Here is a 24,014-nt window from a genome sequence, read left to right as displayed (position 1 = left end):
AAATAATTAAAAAAAAACACATTTTAAGCAACGTGCAAAAAATTTTCAAATCCATATTCATGTCATTTTCGTGTGTGATTCATTATGTGGCACTTCACACAATAATCAGTTAGATAAGGGTATCAAATGATCATGTTAAGTTATCTAATAAATCTTTCACCAAATGTGATAATCGATTCGTTTTATCTCGATAAATATATTAAAAATGTCAAATCATTCTTCTTGTTAGCAAATAGGACAAGTATGTGAAAAAGTAGGTTGACTTGTCAAAAAAATATATTTTTTAAATTAAAATTAAAATTAAAATTTTCTACTTTTAATTCCCCACTGTCTATTTTTTTAGTTTAAACAAGTGAAAATAAAAAATCTAATCCAAGAACAAAAATCAAAATAGAATGGATTTACAGATGTTTCGAAAAAATAGAAATGAAGGAATGATGACATGATAAGGTCATTTTGAAAGGAGAGAAAGTGGGTTAATGGTGGTGGCATGTGAGAGTGAACAATAACGAGAAAAAACGTGCTTGTAATCTTTTGTTTGTAATGGTGTTTGTGTTTGTATATCTTTTAAATTTGTTTGTTGTATTTAAAGGTCTGTGAATAGTTTAGAGAAGGAAGGTTAAATTTAAAATCACTATTTTTTAATTTTTTTGGTTATTTGTTTTTAACTGAATTGGAATTTAATTGTTGTTAAGTCTGTCAAGTTAAAATTTAAAAAATAATTTTATTGTCTTTTTACGATATATTTTAGAATAGAATAATTTTTTGTTTTTGAACAACTGTGACTTCTGTGATGTAAGTAATGCAGAAAATATTTTTATGTTGTCTCGTATTAAAAGAAAACAGAAAAAGAATAAAAAAGAAAAAATCCCACTGCTATTAGTAACGGATTCAGAAAATTTTGTGAGTGAGGACAAAATATACATAATATAATTATACTTTGTTATTATAAAATATAATTAGTCTTTAAATTATCTAACCAACAAATTAAAATACTAAAATAATAATTTAAATAATAATATATAAATTAAAATTTTATTTTTTAGATTTTATATTTTAAAAAGATTAAATACAATTAAATCTAAAATTTCATTGTCAATACAATTAAATATCTCTTTTTTTATATATATCGTTAATAGTCATTTAAAAATTCATCTCTTATACGATTACGAAATCGATTCTTTATAATATTCATATATAAAAGGGTTTTTTAACTAATGTTGTCAAAAAAAAAAAACACTAAAGTTAACTTAAAAAAAACACCAATGAATAGACAGTATTATTTTGATTTTGTTATTTTTATTATTATTATTATTATTATTATTATTATTATTATTATTTAACTATTTTTTATTTAATAATCAATAATATAAGATTAATATTTTTATTAGTTATTTTTAATTTAATATTAAAATTAGTTTAATAAGATAATTTATTTAATTTAAAATTAATTTAATAGAATAATTTTATATATTTATAATCAAATCTAATAAAATATTGAGCTGAATTCTATTGATTATCAAATATTTTTATTGTTTTAAAATTAAGATGCTAATTTAGCGGTAATTTATAGAAGAGAGAATAATATTTTAAAATATATTATTTTAAATGAATAAACAATCATAATAGTATTGAAAAGTTTACATCTCTAATAAAAAATAACTCTAAAAGATGTTAACAACAAATAATAAGTCCCGAAGAACTAGAAATATATTAAATATATATTCTAAAAAAGACTTTAGATATCATATTTTGATGAATTTTTTATAAGTAATATTAAAAAATAAGATCTTTTCATTTTCAAAAATTTATAATTTTATGTCAACTGAATTTTTTAAAAAATTTTTAATTGTGAATGATTAAATTTTTTTGAAAAATAAAAAAGAAAAATCTAGAGATCAAATTTTGCTCTAACTATTTTTGTGCATCTTCTAAATATTTATTTAAATGTTGACAAAATAATTTAGATAAAATGGATGACTTCATTTATTAAATACGAACTTTTTTTTGTCACTTTTAATAAATATAATATTTTCAAATCATTCAATGATTATTTTGTCTAAATTTTTTGAATATCAAATTAGTAGTTATCTCTGTTTTGAACAAATAATCAAATATATATAATATATATAGACGACACAATAATAATATTCACTAAGTATATAAACATATTTTTTTAAATTTTAGGTTTATTTATTAGTTACAATTATAAAATAATAAATTTATAATTATTTCACTCCTTCTTTTTAAAGGTTATTATAACAAATTCATTTGAATCCTGAATTATATTACCATTTGTTTTTACATAATTAAAGTTGATGATGAGTAAAGTTCAATTATAATGGGTCAAATTGAACTATATAATGGGGGTAAATAAATTTTATTATTATATTAATTAAAAGATTTTTAAATTCTACTGGGGTACTTGCCCCCACTTTCTTGAACATGAATCTGTCCCTGCAATTATGTATTCTGATTCAGCCACTTTATGCACTGTGAACTACATATAATCTTCTCCACAATAATAGATGAATTTTTAATATCTTTCACAAAAATTACAAACACTAATTTTTCTAGGATTCAACCCAATCCTATTTGGGATAAACTTAACTTCTACCCAAACTAGATTTGATTAGATTCACTCCCTAGACTTTCAACCACTAAATTCTCACTCAACTTAGCAAGGGAATCCTCTTAGGATCATGATATAACCAATAAGTACTCACCCAACTTAATAAGAGAATTCCCTCAAGATCATGTGTACAAAACAGGATAACATATAAAAGAGTTTTAACATAATTTTTTGAATTTTTCTTATAACTCTCTTTGCCTTTAATGGCTTTTACTGATTCCTTATTTATAGCCTTTTTTCATTGAAATGAAACAAAGAAAGATGAACACTGATGAACAGAAACTTTAATGTAAACTCATGAAGGAGAAGAAGGGTTAGCTTGAAAGCTATGAAGACCTAACCTTATGTGCTCGCTCCTTAAATCAATCTCTTACCGTTTATCCTTTTAATAGAGGAGTAAAATTTTCAAAGTATAAAACTTAGTTTGAACAGTTGACTTCTTCCCCAAACACAATAATAGCGGAGAAGAGAGATAACACAGTAGCAATGAATAAAGTTTACATGCATTTTTACCTAACTTCTTCTCTTTCTTTTTAAAATTTTTTCAAGGATCTGAGCTATTCATTAATACTTTGGCTCCAAATTTGATTCTTAACTCTTAATTTGTAACAGAGTTTCATAACTTCTAATTTCTTTAATTTTTCAGTTTGATGCTTGAGGGAGAATTGCATCTTTAACAAGCTACTTAATGAAGCATAAAAAAGAAAATTATTTTTTGAATCACCTTGGATTTGATCATTGTTTTTTTGTTGTCCTAACTTCTGACTTTCTTTTTCTTTCTCTTTTATTTTTTAATTTTGGTAATTACTTTTTTTTTGTTTGAGCCTAATTAGAGCTTCCTTTTTCTTGCTTGTTCTTGAAGTAATTACATGGGTGGAAAAAAGAGAAGAGGGAGAATTAATTTGGTTACAATTGCTTTAGTTCAAATAAAAATGTGTTATTATGGTTAGTGGTCATCAACTATTCCTTTGAAGCATGATTAATTTAAATGAATATTTATGGATCTGAATCACTTTAAGGCTTTGTTAATTTGTTATTGGGTCTATTTTGATTTTAATAATCTTCTGCATAATAAACAAACTAATCAAACATATAATTAGATTTTTAAATCTAAAATAATAATATCTGATCATCATCCAATAATTGTTATTATTTTTTTAAATTTAATAGTATTCTATGCCAATTTGGCATTTAGAGGTTCAAATTATAAAAAAAACAAAGAGAAAATCAATTTCGGCGTTTATACTTTTAAGAAATTACTAATCCATTGAACTAATTCGGCTCATCAAACATTACGAGTTAAGCAATACGAATTTGGTGAATTTCTATTTTAGAGAGCTCAAATTTCTATTTTAACTTGCTTTTTTTTTGTTGAGTTAGGTGGGCTGACTCGGCTAATCATGACCCATTTGCACTTATTGGATCATATACAATTTTTTTTACTAGCCAAACGAAGGTTTAGATAAAATTTATTAGAGAGGTATTTGTATTTTTAAATAAATTAAATTACTAATAAGAGAAGCCTTTTTCTTTAGAAAACTCTTTTTCTTTCCGTACTGCTCTACCAACAAGCTCCATCCACCACCATGAGAGGTGGATATGTAAAAGATAGACATTCACGAGCTCAAGATCTAGGGTATTCTTCAAGGCAAGAGCAAGATCATACACAAAGAAGTGTGAAGAAAGTAAAGAAGGCAGGCGAAGGTATCTCAGGGGACATGTCCTTAGTCCCTAGAGAAGAGGTACGGATGGTAGAAGACCTTGCAGACCAAGACAACGAGGTTCAACAGAAAAAGTCTTTTGTGTCAGTAGTTAAAGGAGGAAAGAATCCCATTGTCATGGAGGAGGATGATAGTTTTTCTTCTTCATTAGACGAAGATACAAACAGAGCAGAAGATGATCCTGAAGAATCAGAGATTAAGGTTGAAAAGGTTGGAGGGATTGTTAATTTCGTCCTTAATGAGGCAGCGATGAAAAGCATTAGAAGACCTTGGTGGGAAACCTTGATTGTTAAACTGTTGGGAAGAAAAATCTCTCTTCTAGCTCTTACAAGAAGATTGGAAGCCATGTGGGGAAAGAAAGGAATCTTGGAAGTTATTGACTTGGAAAATGAATACTTCATAGTGAAGTTCTTCTCCCAAGAAGATCTTGATTTTGTCTTGACTGAAGGACCTTGGAAGATTATGGATCATTACCTAGTCATAAGCTTTTGAAAACCAGATTTTAATCCATTTGAAGCTACTATTGACAAAATAGCAGCATGGATTAGACTCCCAGAACTGGCTATTGAATATTATAATGAAAGTATGTTGAACAAAATTGGTAACATAATTGGGAGCACACTTAGAATTGACTCCCACACAGCTGACAAATGCAGAGGCAAATTTGCTAGATTATGTGTAGAGTTGAACCTGGATGAATCCCTCATTTCACAATACTCAATCAATGGAACTCGCTATTATGTTGAATACGAGGGCCTCCGTAATATCTGTTTCTCATGTGGGCTCTTTGGTCATGAGAGAGAGAGATGTGCCCAAGGAAGCAAATAGAACAACAGCCGACACAGAACCAACCGGTGACCACAAGGGTTGAAGCTGGAAAAACAGTGAAAATAAGCAATGAAACAAAAGAAAGAAAGGGCAATCTGGAGAAACAGAAAATGGAGAAGGATAAACAAGTAAATTCAGTAGAAGGAGAACCATATGGCCCATGGATGATAGTGCAAAGACTTGTATGGGGAAGAAAATCAGGAAAAAGCACAGCTGGTACAAGTAGTGGGGCGGATGGGAGTAGTGGAAAGAAATTGCAAAAGGGGACAAAGGGTACGAGGTTTGCAATATTGGGAGAAGAAGATTCGAATCCCAATGAGGAGGCACAAATGAAAGCAGAAAATGACAAAAACAAAATAAGCACAACCTCAGCGAAATACCCTACTGCATAATCAGAAGGAAAACAAACTCACCCAAAAGAAAAGTTCAAGCCCAAAATAGCAAAACCCAAAATCCCAAAATGTGACTAGTAATACTCAAGGTCCAAAAATCACACCTGAGCCCCCATAATAGTTATTTCTTCTGAAAACCTAACACAGCCAAATAACCAAAATAAACATGCAGCCTCATCCCTGCCCAATACAAATAGCCAGAACCCAAACAAAAATGATCCTAGCAATATAACCTGTAACCTACATGCCAGCCCATGTCTCAACCAGAATAACCCAATACACCAAGACAACACACAGCCCACCCTAGAAATACCACAGGATATTAATATGTCAGACACTTATGTCCCTGAAATAATTTTAATGGAAGCAGAGATGAATGAACTACTTAATCGTAAACCTCTTGATATGAACTCTATTGATAGTGACATAATGTTGAAAGCAGTATTGCAATATGAAAGAGGAAGAGAACTCCTAGAGAGACAAGGGCAAAAGCAAAAAAAATAAAGAAAGTGAAGAAAGCAGCAGCATGGAGATAGAGGTCAATACAGGAAACTCCCGAAGTGAAGTTGCCAACTTAGCTTAAGAAGAGGTACGTTTTTCTTAAACAACCTTGTTTGATCATGATTATTATGACATGAAACTGTAGGAGTGCGGCTAGCTAGGCATTCTATCGCACTCTAAAGGAATTATCTAGGATTTATTATCCAAACCTAGTAGCTCTTCTAGAAACTAGATGCAGTGGAGACCAAGCCCAAAGGGTAGTTCAGAGATTGGGTTTTTCTTATTTTCACATAGAAAAAGCTAGAGAATTTAGTGGAGGAATTTAGCCTCTTTGGAGAGACCCAAATCTGAGCAAAAATATAATTCAATCAAAGGAGCAATTTGTACATACAGAAATAAAGCAGGGACGTTTAAACGGGTGGTTTTTTACTATAGTTTATGCTAGTCCCCAAGAAAGAGGAAGGAGAAGCTTGTGGACTGATTTAAAGGGCATTGCAAAAGGTATGAGTGGAGATTGGATGTTGACGGGAGACTTCAATGAAATTGCTTGTGTGAGTGAGAAGAAGAGGGCAGCAAGAGTGACTCGAATGCTTGCCAGAAGTTTAAGAACTGGATTAATGATTGTTCTCTTATTGATTTGAGTTTTGTGGGCACAAAGTTCACCTGGAGGGGACCACAATGGAAAGGTCATGAGAGGGTTTTCAAGAGGTTAGACAAAGCACTAGTGAATGCGAATTGGAGAATAAGATTTTCAGAGACTAGAGTTGACATTTTGCTGCGCATCAACTCTGACCACCACCCCATCTTGGTTAACACTCAACCAAGAGAAGATAACAGAAGAGAACGCCCATTCCATTTTGAAGCCATGTGGAACCTTCACCCAGAATTTAAGAATTTTGTAAAACAAAACTGGGAAAGGCAACTAACCTTGCCACCACCCTTGAGAAATTTCACTAATAAGCTAAAAAAATGGAACAGAAAAACTTTTGGGCATGTTAGAAAACTGAAGAAAAGACTTATGAATAGAATTGGAGGAATACGTGCTACCAGCTATCGTAAAAACCTTTTTCTGGACAGATTGAAGAAAGAGCTACAGAAAAAATTAGAGGAGATCCTGGACAAAGAAGAAGTGATGTGGCTCCAAAAGTCAAGAGAGCAGTGGATAGTTGAAGGCGACTGAAACACAAAGTACTATCATACTCGCACCATCATCAGAAGGCGTAGAAACAAGATTCTCAAATTGTAGGATAGTCATGGAAACTGGCTAGAGAATGAAGATCTCATCATTCATACCATCAATTTTTTTAAAGACCTATACAATGATGATCCAGCAGCACATCACCACGTATACACTAACAAATCGTATCCAAAGCTTGAAGATAAATTAAAACAGAGCATGTATAATACACCTACTTCTACGGAAATAAAGAAGGTTATCTTTAGCATAGGTTCTTTGAAGGCACCGGACAATGATGGTTACCCAGCCTTGTTCTATAAAAAATACTGGGAAGAGATTCATGATAGTGTGAAGAAGATGGTTTGGCAGATTTGGAGGAATTCAGATTAGATAAATATTTTGAACCAAACTCTAATTGCATTGATCCCTAAGGTTCAAGTTCCATAATTTATATCCTAGTTTAGGCCTATTGCTCTATGTAATGTGAGTTATAAATGCATTTCGAAGATTTTAGTGAAAAGATTAAAACTGACTCTTGAAGAGCGAATTGCACCATTCTAATCCAGTTTTGTGCCGGAGAGAAGGATTCAAGATAATATCTTGTAAAGGAACTTATCCACTCAATGAGAATGAGGAAGGGAAAAAAAGGGGTTCAAGGCCATAAAATTTGACTTTGAAAAAGCCTATAATAGACTTAGGTGAGGATTCTTGGAGGATTGTTTAAAGGAGTTTGGGCTACTAGATCAATTTACAGATATAGTTATGGCGTGTGTGTCATCAGTCTCCTATGATGTTATTTGGAATGGAAGTAGGACTCAAAGTGTCAACCCTATGAGGGGCCTAAGATAAGGGGATTCAATATCCCCTTATGTTTTTGTTATAGCTATGGATAAACTATCGCAACTTATTGAAGATAGAGTGGAAGAAGAAAGATGGTTACCTTTGAGAATCAAGAATTAGGGACCGGCCATATCCCACCTTTTGTTCGCTGACGACCTCCTTATCTTTACTGAAGTCACAGTGGATCAAATTGAAAATGTGATGGTGACTATGAAAGAATTCTGCAATGTTTCAGGATTAAAAATCAGTCCCACCAAAACAACGGTAGTTTTCTCTAATAATGTAAAATAGAACATCAAAAACCAGATAAAAAAATATATGCAATTATAAAAAAAAGCCATGTTTGGGGAGGTATTTGGGGGCTTTGATCAATAACAATAGAGCCAGTAAGAAAAAATTTAAAAATGTCATAGAGAGATTTCAATCGAAGTTAAAAGGATGGAAGGCGCAATGCCTATCCCTAGCCAAAAGGATCACGCTAGCAAAATCTGTGTTTGGCCCCATTGCTAACTTTGAGATGCAGCATGACAGAGTTCCCAAAAGAATCTGCCTTAAAATTAAAACGGCACAAAGGAGATTTATTTGGGGGGAAGCTCAGGACCAGAGAAGAATGCATCATGTGAGTTGGAAGACACTATGTTTGCCTAAACAGCAAGGAGGACTTGGTTTCAAGAAACTGGAAATAGTTAACACATCATTCTTGTTGAAGATTATTTGGCAATTAATTACAGAACCCAATTTCTTATGGTCACAGCTTTTACTAAGCAAATATAGAAGAAAAGACATGGGTAATATAAGCCTGAATAGCAAAAAGAGTGACTCACCTCTATGGAGGGAACTCTCAAAACTATGACAAATCATGAGAGGGAGTTTAGAACGGGTGATAAGGGATGGACGAAAGACTGACTTCTGGGATGATGTATGGGTTAAAGGAGAAGGTCCCTTGAGAAACAGGCTACTTGTCAGATTCCACAAAATCTGAACAACAGGATGGTCAAAGACTTTGTGAATGAGGGGGGAGAGTAGAACACTCCCTTACTTAGAAAGTTTCTTCCTGAAACAACAATTCAAAAAATTAGGGTCCTGCCAACACCAAAAGATGATTTGGAAGAGGATAGCATTGAATGGAGACACACATCTAATGGGGTCTTTTCAGTTGCCTCAACTTATAAAAATTTAGAGCAGGTAAATGCAACAAGAGAGGCTAAATGGAAAAAAATATGGTATTGAAAAGGACCAGAAAGAATTCGAATGTTTATTTAGAGAGTTGCTCATAGTAGAATTTTAACTGCAAAAAAGAAAGCCAAAATTCTAGGAACAAACCCAAATTGTATCAACTGCTCAAATTCTGAGAAAATTATTATCCATGTCCTGCGGGACTGCCCAAGAGCAAAAGCCATTTGGATCCAGCTCCTCAGTCCTAGTGTGATTAATGTCTTATTCAACCTACAACTTCAGCAATGGACTGAATTTAATCTGCAGAACAACATAAGAAGGTCATCAGATTTCAATTGGATCAATGTTTTTTTTATTACATGTTGGATGATCTAGAATTGGAGGAACGAGGAACTATTTTCTCCTCCATTTATCATACACCCAAATACAGCTGAAATTATCAGAATATTTCACAGAAACAGAAAAGCGTTTGAAAAACAAGGTATTATTAAGCCTACCTTGAGAAGAACTAGCCGTAGAACAATGTGGGAAGCTCCACCACAAGGGTGGGTAAAGCTTAATATAGGCGGATTGGTTTAGGAGATGAAAAGTAAGGCTGGGTGCGGCGGATTGATTCGAACCAACACAGGAGAATGGGTTGGAGGCTTCGGGCAAATGTGGGAAGTTGCAGTGTGTTTCAGGCGAAATTATGGGGCGTGATTCATGGCATTAGAACGGCTTGAAAATTGGGATGAGAAGAATGATAATTGAAATGGATTCTTTGAAAGTTTTTTAATGTATCTGTGAAAGCAAGAGAGAAGCACACAATTTAATTCCATGATAAACATTATTGAGATGTACAAAAAAAGGCCATGGAAACTAAGGTTCAGATATGTGAATAGAGAAGTCAATAAGTGTTCAGATTGGCTGGCAAAAGAGAGTGTTAAAAGAGAAGAAGCTAAGAAGTTGAATTTGTAAATTCTCTGCCTAAGAAGTTGATCCCTTTGTTGTAAGAGGATGTCAAGGGAGTTGTAACTCCTATTTTAATAAGTGATTAGTTTGTTTGTTGGGCCCAAACCCCGGTTGTATACCAAAAAAAAAGAGAGGTATTTGTATTTTTTTGTTAAAATATAAATATTTTACTTTATATTTAGTAAATTAAGAAGATTAATTTTATTGTATTTTTAGTGTAAAATAATTTTATATATACATCTAACTATATAATCTCACGTCAAAAAATAACTTTTTTATATTGACCAGGTTAATAGTCTTATAAAATACAAATATAACTAGTTATAAATATGCAAAATGTTTTATATTCTCGGCGTATTAAAATTAAACTCTTTAGAAAAATATTAAGTGTTAGTTTATATTAGCTTTTTTAAGTAAAAAAAATATTTTTTTTAAAAAATAAAGTACTTTTATTTAGTTTTAAACCTATTTAGATACCTCTTTTAGAAAAAGTACTTTTATTAAAAAAGGAAAGTATTTGCTTTTTCTAAAAATCAACAATACTTTACTTTTAAAAAAAAGTAGAAACAAAATATGTTTTTTATACTTGAAAATTCTTTTTAAAAAGTCTATCCAAATGTAAAATAGTTTTTACTTATTGAAAAAAATCTTTAAAAAAATAAAAAAAATAAGTACTATTTTAAAAACTAATCCAAACTGACCCTAAGTGTTTTGCATATTTTATTTTGAGTTTAAACTTCTCTATTCAATTCTCACACCTTTTTGAAGAACAAGTGATTGGCGCTAATTTGAAGTTCTTTTGCTACTTGGAGGGCTAGCATCGCCATCAACCTAGTAAGTCAGCGATGACCTTCTCTCTCTTTTTTTCACCCTCTTCTCCCCCAACCCAATACTCCTTTCTGTAATACCCTAATTAGCCTAAGCCTTACCTCGCGTCGTAAAGCTAAGGTTAATCAAAGATTAAGACAGTTCTAAGCTCATACATATAAGATATATAAAAAGAATAGTATAATCTAGAAGCTCGATGAAGAATATAGATCAAAATTAGGATTTCAAAGCGCAAAACGTACTAACAAAGCTACTAACTGGAAGCATAAGAAACAAATATGGAATAACCAAACATGATAGTATAATAGTATAGTATCATAAGACGCTAGCCACGACTCATGGAGTTTAAGCCAACTAACCATATACAGACCAAGTATGAACCCAGACAGTAAAAACAACTTATACAAGTTTTGTTCTCTCAAATACACGCAACTAGGTGAAACAAAGTACAAAAGTGAGAGACATATTCAAAATACATCAAAGACACAAAAGAAGTATCTGAATCTTCCGCTTCTGTCACCAACCAGACAACTCACCGAGGTGGGTTGCAACCTGCATCTGAAAAACACAACAAAATATGGTATGAGAATTGGAGGTTCTCAGTATGGTAACAGTGCCCAGTGATGTAGGATATAAGACTCCAGAATACCAAAGGCAATCCTAGACTCCATATCCATCACAAGAATGCAAGCTTAAAGCATACTAAACCAAAACAGTATAATATGTAATTCCTTAACACAACTTAACCATAGTACCATAACAGGGTAAACTATCTTAGGGGATTTCTACTCTATTTAAACACCGTTGTCCCACAGCCTTCACCACCTGATCCTCCATGCGATCCCATCGCCACCGCCTTCCGAACCTCCTCAATCCCAGTGAAAACGCAAGTATATACAATACAAGTAAAACACAAGTAGAAGCATATATGGCAATTAAGTCAAATAGCAGGTAAGCATGTTATTCAATTAGACAACCCATTACAAGTAATCAAAGCATACAAATAGATAGAAAATGCATATGATGAATGCCTGCCCTACTGGCTGTGATATCACATTGTCGGTTCAACTACCAACCCGACACATCTCCATGGAGATGTCGCCCTTCGAATTTTCTCATATGGGAACCTCCGAGATATAATGCTCGATTCACTGTCTAGGTACCGGCGCCTGCACGCCCTATAGACCCGAAGGGATGCGAGCGGGATCTCTTGACTCCGTCCTCACATCTAAGTGCAAGTGGGATTAACCACCGTCCTTACGCCGCCGCTGCTATCTCGACATGCGGGATTAACCACCGTCCCCGCCGGGCACATAGCGTCTCATAATCACAGTAAAAATAACATATCAGTGATTTTAGTAAACATTTTCTGTATACATAGATCCATCATCTCAATCCGAGTCCTCGACTCATCTCAACCACTGTCCATTCATGACTCAGTTTCCAAATATCAAGTTCATCATTTCTCATCTCATGTACCAATCATCCTTCGCCTAGCGTCAAACCATTCTCAGCACACCAGAAACCTAGGCCTCCGTTTTCTAATCTATCATAAAATAATGTACTAGAACCCTTAAGTTATGTCCCATGTTCTAATACTCAAGACTAGGCCCAAAATTCCTAAAATAGTGTTATAGAAGCTTACAACCTCATCGGGAAGGTGAAATAGTTGAAAACAAAGTAAAAGTTGAGAAACAGGGCATGTGTGTCCGCACAGAGGTGTGCGTGTGCACGCCTAAGAAATTTTAGAAGTGTGCGTACGCACAGGGGTGTGCGTACACACAGGTGTCAAAACATAAAAGGGTCTGTCTACTTGCACAACTTGTGCGAGCGCCTTCAACAGACTGGCCTCCCCGACGTGTGCGTACGCACAGATCTATGCGTACACACAGGTCGCAATTCTCCCTTTGGTGTGCGCGCGCACAAGCTATGCCAGCACTGTGAGCATAGCGCCTTCCTCTGCCTGTGCAGACGCACAGATCAAAATTTTCGCAGAATGTGCGTGCGCACATATCAGAAAGCTCAGAATTCTGTAACTTTGCTAAATTTCCAATTTTTAACACAAATTTTTTATTGATTATAACTCCCTCCACAAAATTCCAAATTTTACAAACTTTATATTGATTTAAAGGGTTTTCAAAAATCTTTAATTTCAAACCATTTTCAACAAATTTTGAAAACCGAGGCAAAAGTTATGATCAAGCAAAGTTCATCAAAATTTTACTTTTATCCAAAATTACAACTTTCACAATTCCTTCATAAAATACAACCAAACCAACCCAAACCACTCCAAAACTCCAATTCTCCTCAAATTCAACACTCTGTGGTATATTACACCAAACATACCACATTTTTCCTTATCCACAACATCAATATCAATATGTCTCATATATCCAACTTCATTAACAAATTTCCAACTATATTATCAATAAATCAACACCAATATCACATTTATCAACATAATCCACTACTCAACTTCACAAATCATGCATCCTCAATATATTACCATTAATCATCATTATCAACTCAAAATTTATCATTTCATCAATCATCATCATACAATTAAATCCAACAACTCATCAACCATTCAAATCCAATCCTATCCTATGGGTCACTAGCCTAAGTGTCCATGAATATTATATACTACATAGAGAAAATCGAAACCATACCTTGATCGATCTCCAATATGAACCAAATGAGCTTTCAACCAAAATGCAACCACCAAGGTAACTCCAACAAGCACCAACAAGCTCCAAACTCACAATAATCAAGCTATATACATATAAATCACCACAAAATTAACCTAGGGCTCAACATAAATCAAAAGTTCACAAGAGATCAAAGCCACTTACCTTTTTCAATAGATTTGGATGGCAAAACCCAAAGTTAAGCAAGGATTAGAGTGAACCTAAACACCAAGAATCACAAGAACTCACTTAGCCCCAAGCCCTAGGTACCCAAAATTTTGAAGAGAAGAACTGGAAGAATTTCGAGTTTACCTCTAGAATTTCTTGAATTAGCTTTGTAGAACTCTTCGCAAAGAACGCATAGCCACTGATGGCACGCAAATCGGAGCTATATAGCTCAAGATATGAGCTTGGAAAGATTGAGGTGATTAGGGTTTCTTCTTCCTCTCCTTCCCTCTCTCAAATCTGAAGTGTGTGTATTTATGGAGGCTAGGGTTCATTAAATGAACCTTTATATATGTTGGACTTGGGCCAAACTTGGACCCGGTTCAACCCGTTAGCGTTTTTAGTCCGTTTGGCCCAACTTCGGGCCAAACCTTTAAAATTAACGCCTGATTTTCTGTTTCTAATGTCTTTCTAAGGTTTTTGACTGTTTCAACTTTTTCTTGCGCAGCACCGAGCATACTTGAACCGGTTCAACCGGTTCACTGTCGGTTTGTGATTTTTCACAGTTTTTCGCAGAAAGCACATTTTCTGACTTGGAACGACCCACTGAGTCCAAAAATGATGTTTAAAACCTCAAATTCTCACTCTGACTTTTCGGAATCAAATTTGGGCAATATAACCACTTAATTATCTGGTTCGATTAATTGCGGTTCTTACACTTTCACTCGTCATTTATGTTGTCGCTTTCTCCTTTTCTCTTATTTCCATTTTTTTACACCACCTTTTTCTTCGCCTGTTTCATTTGCCCTTTAATCTTTAATAATACCTTGTGATGTTATTAAAATTAAACTGTTTACAAAAATATTAAGTGTTAGTTTATATTAAAATTAAATTCTTTACAAAAATATTAAGTGTTAGTTTATAATAGCTTTTTTGAATGAAAAAAATATTTTTTAAAAAATAAAGTACTTTTATTTAATTTTAAACCTATTTGAATACATCTTTTAGAAAAAGTACTTTTATTGAAAAAGTAAAGTATTTATTTTTTTTAAAAGTCAATAATACCTTGCTTTCAAAAAAAAAGTAGAAGCAAAAGACGTCTTTAATACTTGAAAACTCTTTTTAAAAAGTCTATTCAAATGTGAAATAGCTTTTGTCTACTGAAAAAAAAGACCTTTTTTAAAAAAATAGAAAAATAAGTACTTTTTTCAAAAGTTAATCCAATTTGACCCTAAGTATTTTGCATATTTTATTTGAGTTTAGACTTCTCTGTTCAATTCTCATACCTTTTTGAAGAACAAGTAATTGTTGTACCTTTGAAGCTATCTCGCTGGCGCTAATTTAAAGTTCTTTTGCTACTTGGAGGACTAGCATCGCCATCAACCTAGTAAGCCAGCGATGACATTCCTTCTCCTTTTTCCACCATCTTCCGTCCCCTCCCCCCGGCACCCACTAGCTACTCCTTTCACTCATCATTTAGGTTGTCGCTTTTTCCGGCACCCACTAGCTACTCCTTTCACTCATCATTTAGGTTGTCGCTTTTTCCAGCGATGGCATTCCCTCTCCTTTTTTCACCCTCTTCCTCCCCCTCCTCCCGGTACCCACTAGCTACTCCTTTCATTCATCACTTTCCCTTTTTTTTTTACCTCTATTTCTTTCTCCATCCTTTTCTTCGCCTCTTTCATTTACCCTTTAATCTTGAATAACACTTTGTGATGTTATTAAAATTAAACTCTTTAAAAAAATATTAAGTGTTAGTTTATATTAAAATTAAACTCTTTACAAAAATATTAAGTGTTAGTTTATATTAGTTTTTTGAGTAAAAAATATTTTTTAAAAAAATAAAATACTTTTATTTAATTTTAAACTTATTTAGATACATTTTTAGATAAAATACGTTTACTGAAATAAGTAAAGTATTTGCTTTTTTCTAAAAGTCAATAATACCTTGCTTTAAAAAAAAGCAGAAGTAAAAGACATCTTTAATACTTGAAAACTCTTTTTAAAAAATTTATCCAAATGTAAAATAATTTTTGTCTATTGAAAAAAAAGATCTTTTTAAAAAAAATAGAAAAATAAGTACTTTTTTCAAAAGCTAATCCAAACTGACCCTAAGTGTTTTGCATATTTTATTTGAATTTAGACTTCTGTGTTCAGTTCTCATACCTTTTTGAAGAACAAGTAATTGTCGTACCTTTAAAGCCATCTTTCTAGTGCTAATTTGAAGTTTTTTTGCTACTTAGAAAGCTAGCATCGCCATCAACCTGCTAGTAAGCTAGCGATGGCCTTCCCTCTCCTTCTTTCACCCTCTTCTCCCCTCACCTACTGCTCCTTTCACTCATCATTTATGTTGTCTCTTTCTCCTTTTCTCTTACCTTATTTCTTTTATCACCTTTTTTGTTTGCCTCTTTCATTTATCTTTTAATCTTGAATAATAGTTTGTGATGTTATTAAAATTAAACTCTTTAGAAAAATATTAAGTGTTAGTTTATATTAATTTTTTTGAATGAAATTTTTTTTCAAAAAAATAAAGTACGTTTATTTAATTTTAAACCTATTTGGATACATCTTTTAGAAAAAATACTTTTATTGAAAAAAATAAAGTATTTATTTTTTCTAAAAGTCAACAATACCTTACTTTGAAAAAAAAAAAAAAACAGAAGAAAAAGTTTTCTATTATCTATAAGTGTCGTATAGCTATTCTATAAATAAAATGCTTCTTCTGTAAAAAAAATATCTTTATAGAAAAAATTTGATTAAAAGAGTAGTATAATTTCATATTAATTTATTTAAATCACATAGCTTAAATTTTATAATATTTTTATTTTCATTATACGGTGCAATTCAAAAAGTATAAAACTTTCTCTCTCTGGCCCATAATGCTTTTAAGCTCTTTTTTCCTTTTGTAGTTAGCCCAAATCTTTTAAATATTAAATATTTTGTTTAAATAAGTTTTTAGTTTTTATATAATAATTTTTTATTTTTATAAATTTTTAATTTTACTTTTAGTTTTGGTCCAGTAAAATTTTTATAAGGGTTTTTTTTTTTAATTTTAGTCTCTATCGCTGATTTATTCCATTAAGTACGATATAATAGGTTAAATAATTAAATAATATTAGATATAATAAATAAATATTATATATATAAAATTATAGATATTGAATTAAAGAATAAGATAACTTTGAGTTATTATTTCTCTAATATTACCAATATCAAACAAAATGCTAATATCATAGTGATGAGAAAGTGGTTGAGATATAGCTTTTAGTTTGGATTCTAAAGAGTCATCAAATGAACAGAAAAAGGGTAATTACCTATGATCATAAAAAGATTTTTTGTTACACTTGTAGGAAAGTAATGGTTAACTTTCTTAGATTGAAGCAGTTAATAAGCACAAATTGCTCTCCTTTTCTAATATTCTAATAACACTTCACTACCACATAACACATGAACCGTGTGTTAATGCCTTTATAAGAAGCCAAAAAAGTGTGATCAACAAAAAATTCCCAACAATAGTTAAACTGAACTATTCTAAGGTACCATGTTCTGTTCTTATTGCTTTCACTCACATTAAGCAAGGACTTTATTATGTAGTGTAGTTTTTTTTTTTTTTTTTTTTTTGGAGGACTATAGTTTTGTTGATCATAATAATAATTAATATGGCAGACATGTATGAGAATCAAGCATCTCCTGATGTCTCAAATTATGCATCAAGTAGTGGAATCTCTTCTGGGGATGATAATAAAGGGATTGGTTATAGAGCTGCAAAATCAAAGCATTTATATCTTTTGGGTAGCAATTCTTGGTTTCAATGCTTTCCCTTCAAAATTGATCTCAATTTTGTTCGTATGGTAAGTCAATATTCAAGCTTTCTATGTTTATTTAGAGTTAGCAATCTCATCATCATTTTGTGGTAAATCTTCCGAAGTAATCTTAGCACAATTTTATTTCAACATACATAGTTGTATTGCATAATACTGTATGATGTATTTTGGAATTAGATTTAGATGTATATGACAAACGAAGAATTTAAGTAAGGATGACAATGCAACTCATTTTTATATTCATGGATACAGGGACGGACTCCAGGGGCAAGTAGTGGCTTGGCCCAAAAAAATTTAAACTCATTTGAGATTATAATAAATGCATTATATAGAGTAAAATTTAATAGTGTAGTAATAATAAAAAGAGTTATTATTCATCATGTATTAGAGTTTAAATTTCTCTATATACATTTATATTATTTATATTTTTTTATTTGATTTAGAGTTCTTTTTACATTTGTTTTTTTGAAATTAATTTTAACATCTATAATCATATAAAAAATACTTTAATATTATTTATAACAATATTGTTCTTTTTTTAATTGACAATTTAGTTGTTTTTTTTTTATTATTTTTTTACTAGTTTTTACCCCTATTATTATATAAAAATACTTTAGTATATTTTAAATTCACACAACAAAATTGTTAGTGAAATTTATTTATATTATTTTATGTCATATTTTACGATGATATAAAACATAAAAATTTAATTCGCTGCACATAAATACTTACTAAAGTAAATTAATTAACAAAATATTTAAAAATAAATAATTTTATATTTTGTTAGATGCAAAATCATAAAAAATTATAAAAAAAATTATAAAGACAGAGATAATTCTTTTATTTGACAAGTATTCATTAATTTTTTAATTAAAAAACTAATCACAATCATATGACATAATCATATATATGACATTATATTTAATTATACAAAATTTTAATTTTCGGCTCCTCCATTATTAAATTTTTAGATCCGTCCTGCATGGATATCTATTCTCTCCCTACTCGATTGAGATGGATAAGAGGGTGAATTTTGAGTGGAGAGGGTTTTTGTTTGGGACAAAACGGAGTCAAATTATAGGCATACCGGATACCTGTCCTTATATATATATATATATATATATATATATATATATATATATATATATATATATATATATATATATATATATATATATATATATATATATAATATGAAAGCTAATATACATAATAAATAATATAAAATTGATAAAAAAATTTAATTTAAAAAATTATAAGAACGAATAAAAATGAGACAAGTATTTACAGAAATAGTTTAGGATACAAAATTTTATTATATGTAAAAATATAACTGCTACTCTAGCTGCTTTTTTTTTTGAAGTTAGATAGAAAAAGAGATTTAGGAATGGAATGACTTAGCTATTCACTATTTCCTACTATGGCTAAGTCCAATACTATTAATTGAAAAATTAGCCCATTATGCATGTTTCATATTTACATAGTTATATGTATTATGAAAATCAATGTGATTGGGTTTTGAATGTTTTTGTTATATGAGAAGTGTAAATTGTTTTTGTTACATGTATAAAGGTGATGGCAGAGGTGATTGGAACATTTATTTTGATGTTCTGTGTAAGTGGAATAATAGCAAGCACAAAATTCCAAAGTGGTGAAGTGGGGCTTCTAGAGTATGCAGCCACAGCAGGATTAACAGTGGTTGTTATCATCTTCTCCATAGGACCAATTTCTTGTGCACATGTCAACCCAGCTGTCACAATTGCCTTTGCCACAATTGGTCATGTTCCATGGTACAAGGTACTAAACCTTAAAAACATTCAATCACTTTCAAATTTTTATAACTTCACTCAATTTTTAGTTTCATCCTTGTAGTTTATATATTTGTGATTAGGACTTTATATATAAGAAAAGTTTTCGAGAAAAACCTTATATTATATTATATCCATGGTTTTTAGAACTAAACCAAATTATTCAGATTAATTAAAAATCAGTAATCAAATTGATCTGATTCAGGATAAAAATTGGTTGAGTCAATCAACCAAAATTAAAAAAAATTAGGTTAAAAATCGAAAATTCTAATTAAAAAAAGGTAAAAACTCAGGTGTAGTAAATCAAAAATTAAACTTTATATTATATTATATTCATGTGAAGTTGATAGCTGAGAGCTATTAGATGATTTGACTGATTTGACTAAAATTTCATCTAACAGCTCTCTGTTATCAACTTCATGTGAAGTCGACTGCACTTCAATTTTCACCTTAAAAAAATTGATAAATCGGTCAAATTGATTTGAACTTTTAAAAATTAATCAGTTTAAAATAAATAATAAAATACAAAAATTTATTTTTAAGAATATATATTATACAAAAATATATTATTTTATTATATTTAATTCAATTTCGATTAAATTACGATGGAACTTTTAAATTTTTAAATTTCTAACTCTTTCTATTCGAGTTTTGAAAATCTTGTATAAAAAAATTGATATAAGATTTCTCCGTTGTTAAGAAAAATTCATATAAAATAGTAATTTATCAATCCGACATACAGACTTGATCACAAATTTTATATTAAAGAAACTGGACCCAAAAACATTTATACAATATGATAATTTCATTTGAAAATTACTTCAATGAAAATTTTTATACAAGATATAAGAATTTGATTATAAATTTTTAAACTATAATAACCTAAATAAAAGCAAGAGAATATACCCCGTTAAAATTCAGGTAGCTAGCATAATTTATTCTTTTTTGTTTATTTTGTTGAACTGAACAGGTTCCAATTTACATAATAGCACAGATAGTAGGTTCTATATTTGCCACATTTATAGGTAGCCTTGTTTATGGCATAAAATCAGAGGTTATGATCACAAGGCCAATCCAAGGTTGCAACTCTGCATTCTGGGTTGAACTCATTGCAACTTTCATCATCATGTTCCTTGTTGCAGCTTTGACATCTGAGTATGAATCAGTAAGGAATACATAATTAAATTATTGATTAAGTTCTTTAATTATTAAACTATTTTACATTTATCTACAATAAGCTGAAACTTAAGACAAACTATTTATGCAGGTTGGGCATTTATCTGGCTTTGTTGCTGGAATTGCAATTGGTCTTGCTGTACTAATCACAGGGTAATTAACTACAAATTATTAACAAATTCTCCTTTTTGCTCCCTATTTTTGGTTAAATTATTTTTGAGATCCTTTAATTTTATTCAAATTTCAATTAGGTCTATATAATTTAAAGACTTGTGATTAATTCTGTGGTCTATATAAAAATTAGGGTAAAGTAAATTTTTTTTTAATGTTTGTGAATTTCTTTTTCAAAAATAATTCTAACATTTAATTTTGTTTTTAACGTTTTTGATTTATTTAATTTTGTAATTAATATTTTCGCTTTGTGTCAAAATTATTATTAAAGGTTTTTAATTTTGTCCCTAATAATATACATGGAATTATAACACTTACAGAGTAATTTTGATACAAATAAAAAACGTTAAGGACAAAATTAAATACAACTAATATTACGGATATTTTTAAAAAAAATCATAAATATTAGGAACAAAAAATATACTTTACTCTAAAAATTATTTTAATCAAATTTGATCCTGTGAGTTAAATATTTCAATACAAGCTACTAGGTTGTGCCAAGTGCAAACATTTTTTTTAACTATATCTCTATGGTTTGAAAATATGGTAATCAAAGTATCAAACCCTATTCTGAAACCCAGATGAAAAGTTGAATATTTTTTTAAAAAATTTTCTATAGTATAGGGATAGAATAAAAAATTTAAGCACGAAAGACTCTGAGCTTGATTGAGAAAATATTTATTATTTGATATGGAGACTTAATTATAAATAATTAATTAATCTATATAGATAATCGACTTATAATTTTATAGTAAATTTAAATACAAAATTTTAAACGATAGAAAACCGTTTAAAGTTAGTTAGAATTATAGAGATTTTTAAAATAATTAAATTAATTTTAATTTAAAAATATTATGCATATATAAAAAATTAGTCACTATAGCTTCGTCTGGTTTTAAGAACAGGACAAGATATGACAAGACACTAAAAATAAGACACAAAGAATAGAAATATAAAAATTAATATCTTTATATTTTATTTGATGATAAACTAAAATAAATTATGAAAGTCTAATTTATTTTTATTTTTTTATTCAAAAAATTTGAAAAGAAAATATAATAATAAAAAATATAATTAAAAAATTAACAAAAATTAAAATTAGTCCTGATAGTTCAAGAGTTGATCCCAAATTATTTTAAGACTCAAGACACTCATCTGAAGATATCGAGCAACTCTAAACAACTACCGTCTCAATTTAAATGACTTAGGGATTTTAACTTATTGACCTGCCTTCGACCCAAAATTTTTTTTTTAGATTTTTTTTTATTCAAACCCATATAATCAGCGCCAAAATCTTATTGGAAGAGTTTTATTGACATTTCAATATGTTATTTTTTTATTTTAATATGTATTTTATATTTTAACATAAAATTTATAAATTTTGTGCGCATATATATAGCATGATTGATTTTAATAACATATACTAAATCTTATCTTATTAGATAACATCCACTATATACATAGTAGTTTTTATTTGAATAACAGAGTGCTCTGTTTTGTATGTGTGGAATTGAAGGCCTGTGTCAGGTGGATCAATGAACCCTGCAAGATCATTAGGACCAGCAATTGTTTCATGGAAATTCAAGGACATTTGGATATACATGATAGCACCAAGTGGTGGAGCCATAGCAGGAGCTCAAACCCTTCGTTTTCTTCGCCTTAATAAGGACCAACCTTGCAACACCGATGTTGGTCACGCCATACCCTATTGTTCAAGTTAGTAAAATAATTAAAAAAAAAAAAACAAGCTAATGAAAGAAAATTAAAGAAGGTGAATTGTTGATTGTAACCCTGTTTTTGTGTCCCTAGGGAGAAATGGAAATGGACCCATGATTTTGGTGGTAGAGAAAAATTGGAGCTTGTTATCTGAAAGAGTAGAAGGGTTCAGACAAAGATATGTCTTAGGAAAAAAAGGGAATACCACATGATCATGTGGATCACAATGTTTAATTACTATTTTATTTTTTTAATTACTATTTTATTGTCATAGTTTGCCGTTGAAACATGTTAACATTGATTTGCGAGTATGTAAGTATATCAAATAATTTTAATGAAATTTTACGGAGACAATTTATGAAATATAAGCTTTAAATTCAATGGTGAATTCAATGAAAATTTTATAAAAAAAAAAAAAACAATTTATTCAACTATGTAACAATTGTATAATGTTATTACTAGAAATTAGAAAGGATAAAGTATATTTTTTGTTTTTGAAATTTGACAAAAATTTTAAAAATATTCTTAAATTTTATTTTATTTTAATTTTGTTCCAAAATTTTTCAATTTGCATCAAATATACTTTCGACGGCTAAATTTTAAAAAAAATTAAGACCAATTTAACAACAATACATTAAAATTATGCCTTTTGTTGTGACTTAAAAAAAAACAACAACAACAAAGAAAGAAATAAAAATAAACAAGAAATTGTTTTAAAAAGGCAGTTTCGCTTAATACTACTTTTAAACTCCTTCCAAGACAACGAAAGCTCCATTTGAAGAGAAATGGTCCTTATTATTGTATTTGCATCTCTCAATATCAACCGGAGATCAACACGTCATTTTCAAGACATGAAAATTATGCTTGATTTGTTAGTGTTGAGGATTGTTCTTTTGAAATTGTTGTTAAATTAGTCTTAAATTTTTTGAAAAATTAGCTGTTAAGGATATATTTGATGCAAATGAAAAAAATTTTGGACAAAATTAAAACAAAATAAAATTTAAAGATATTTTTAAAATTTTTGTCAAATTTCAAAGACAAAAAATATATTTTATCCAATTAAAAAACATTGTTACTGTTTATATAAAAAATTAGTTATTAATTAATCATTAATAAATAAATAAATAAATATATATATATATATATATATATATATATATATATATAACAATGCAGAATGATTATACATTTATATTTGTAATCAACTTTATAGATAATATAATATAATTAAATTAAATTAAATTTATATTTATAATTAAAATAATTAATAAATAATAACTAAATTTTTATTCATAGAAAAATTAATTATATACTGCAAGAAAATTATTTTATTTTTGCAAAAGGCAAAATATTTCTGAGACACGTGTAAGTCAATTAGCTTACAATGCATGCAAAAGCCGTACGTAATGAATTGAGGCAAA

The 24,014-nt window shown here is 30.0% G+C and overlaps 1 protein-coding gene across 1 annotated transcript in view; it reads left to right on the top strand.

Annotated features, from left to right (window-relative positions):
- Nucleotides 1-22,968, top strand: part of LOC112737753 (probable aquaporin NIP7-1) — a 32,918-nt gene extending 9,950 nt beyond the window's left edge. Inside the window, exons 2-7 of the mRNA XM_025787820.3 lie at nucleotides 17,565-17,749; nucleotides 19,295-19,519; nucleotides 20,501-20,695; nucleotides 20,798-20,859; nucleotides 22,394-22,593; nucleotides 22,687-22,968. Of these exons, the coding sequence (XP_025643605.2) occupies nucleotides 17,565-17,749; nucleotides 19,295-19,519; nucleotides 20,501-20,695; nucleotides 20,798-20,859; nucleotides 22,394-22,593; nucleotides 22,687-22,805 (986 nt within the window). The 3' untranslated portion in view covers nucleotides 22,806-22,968. The remainder of the gene's footprint in view (nucleotides 1-17,564; nucleotides 17,750-19,294; nucleotides 19,520-20,500; nucleotides 20,696-20,797; nucleotides 20,860-22,393; nucleotides 22,594-22,686) is intronic.
- Nucleotides 22,969-24,014: the final 1,046 nt, after the last annotated feature.

This window comes from Arachis hypogaea, chromosome 2, assembly GCF_003086295.3.
Source record: "Arachis hypogaea cultivar Tifrunner chromosome 2, arahy.Tifrunner.gnm2.J5K5, whole genome shotgun sequence".
In the NCBI taxonomy this organism is placed as follows: domain Eukaryota; kingdom Viridiplantae; phylum Streptophyta; class Magnoliopsida; order Fabales; family Fabaceae; genus Arachis; species Arachis hypogaea.
Note: the sequence above shows the minus strand (reverse complement) of the source record. Positions and strands in the feature narration are given on the sequence as shown.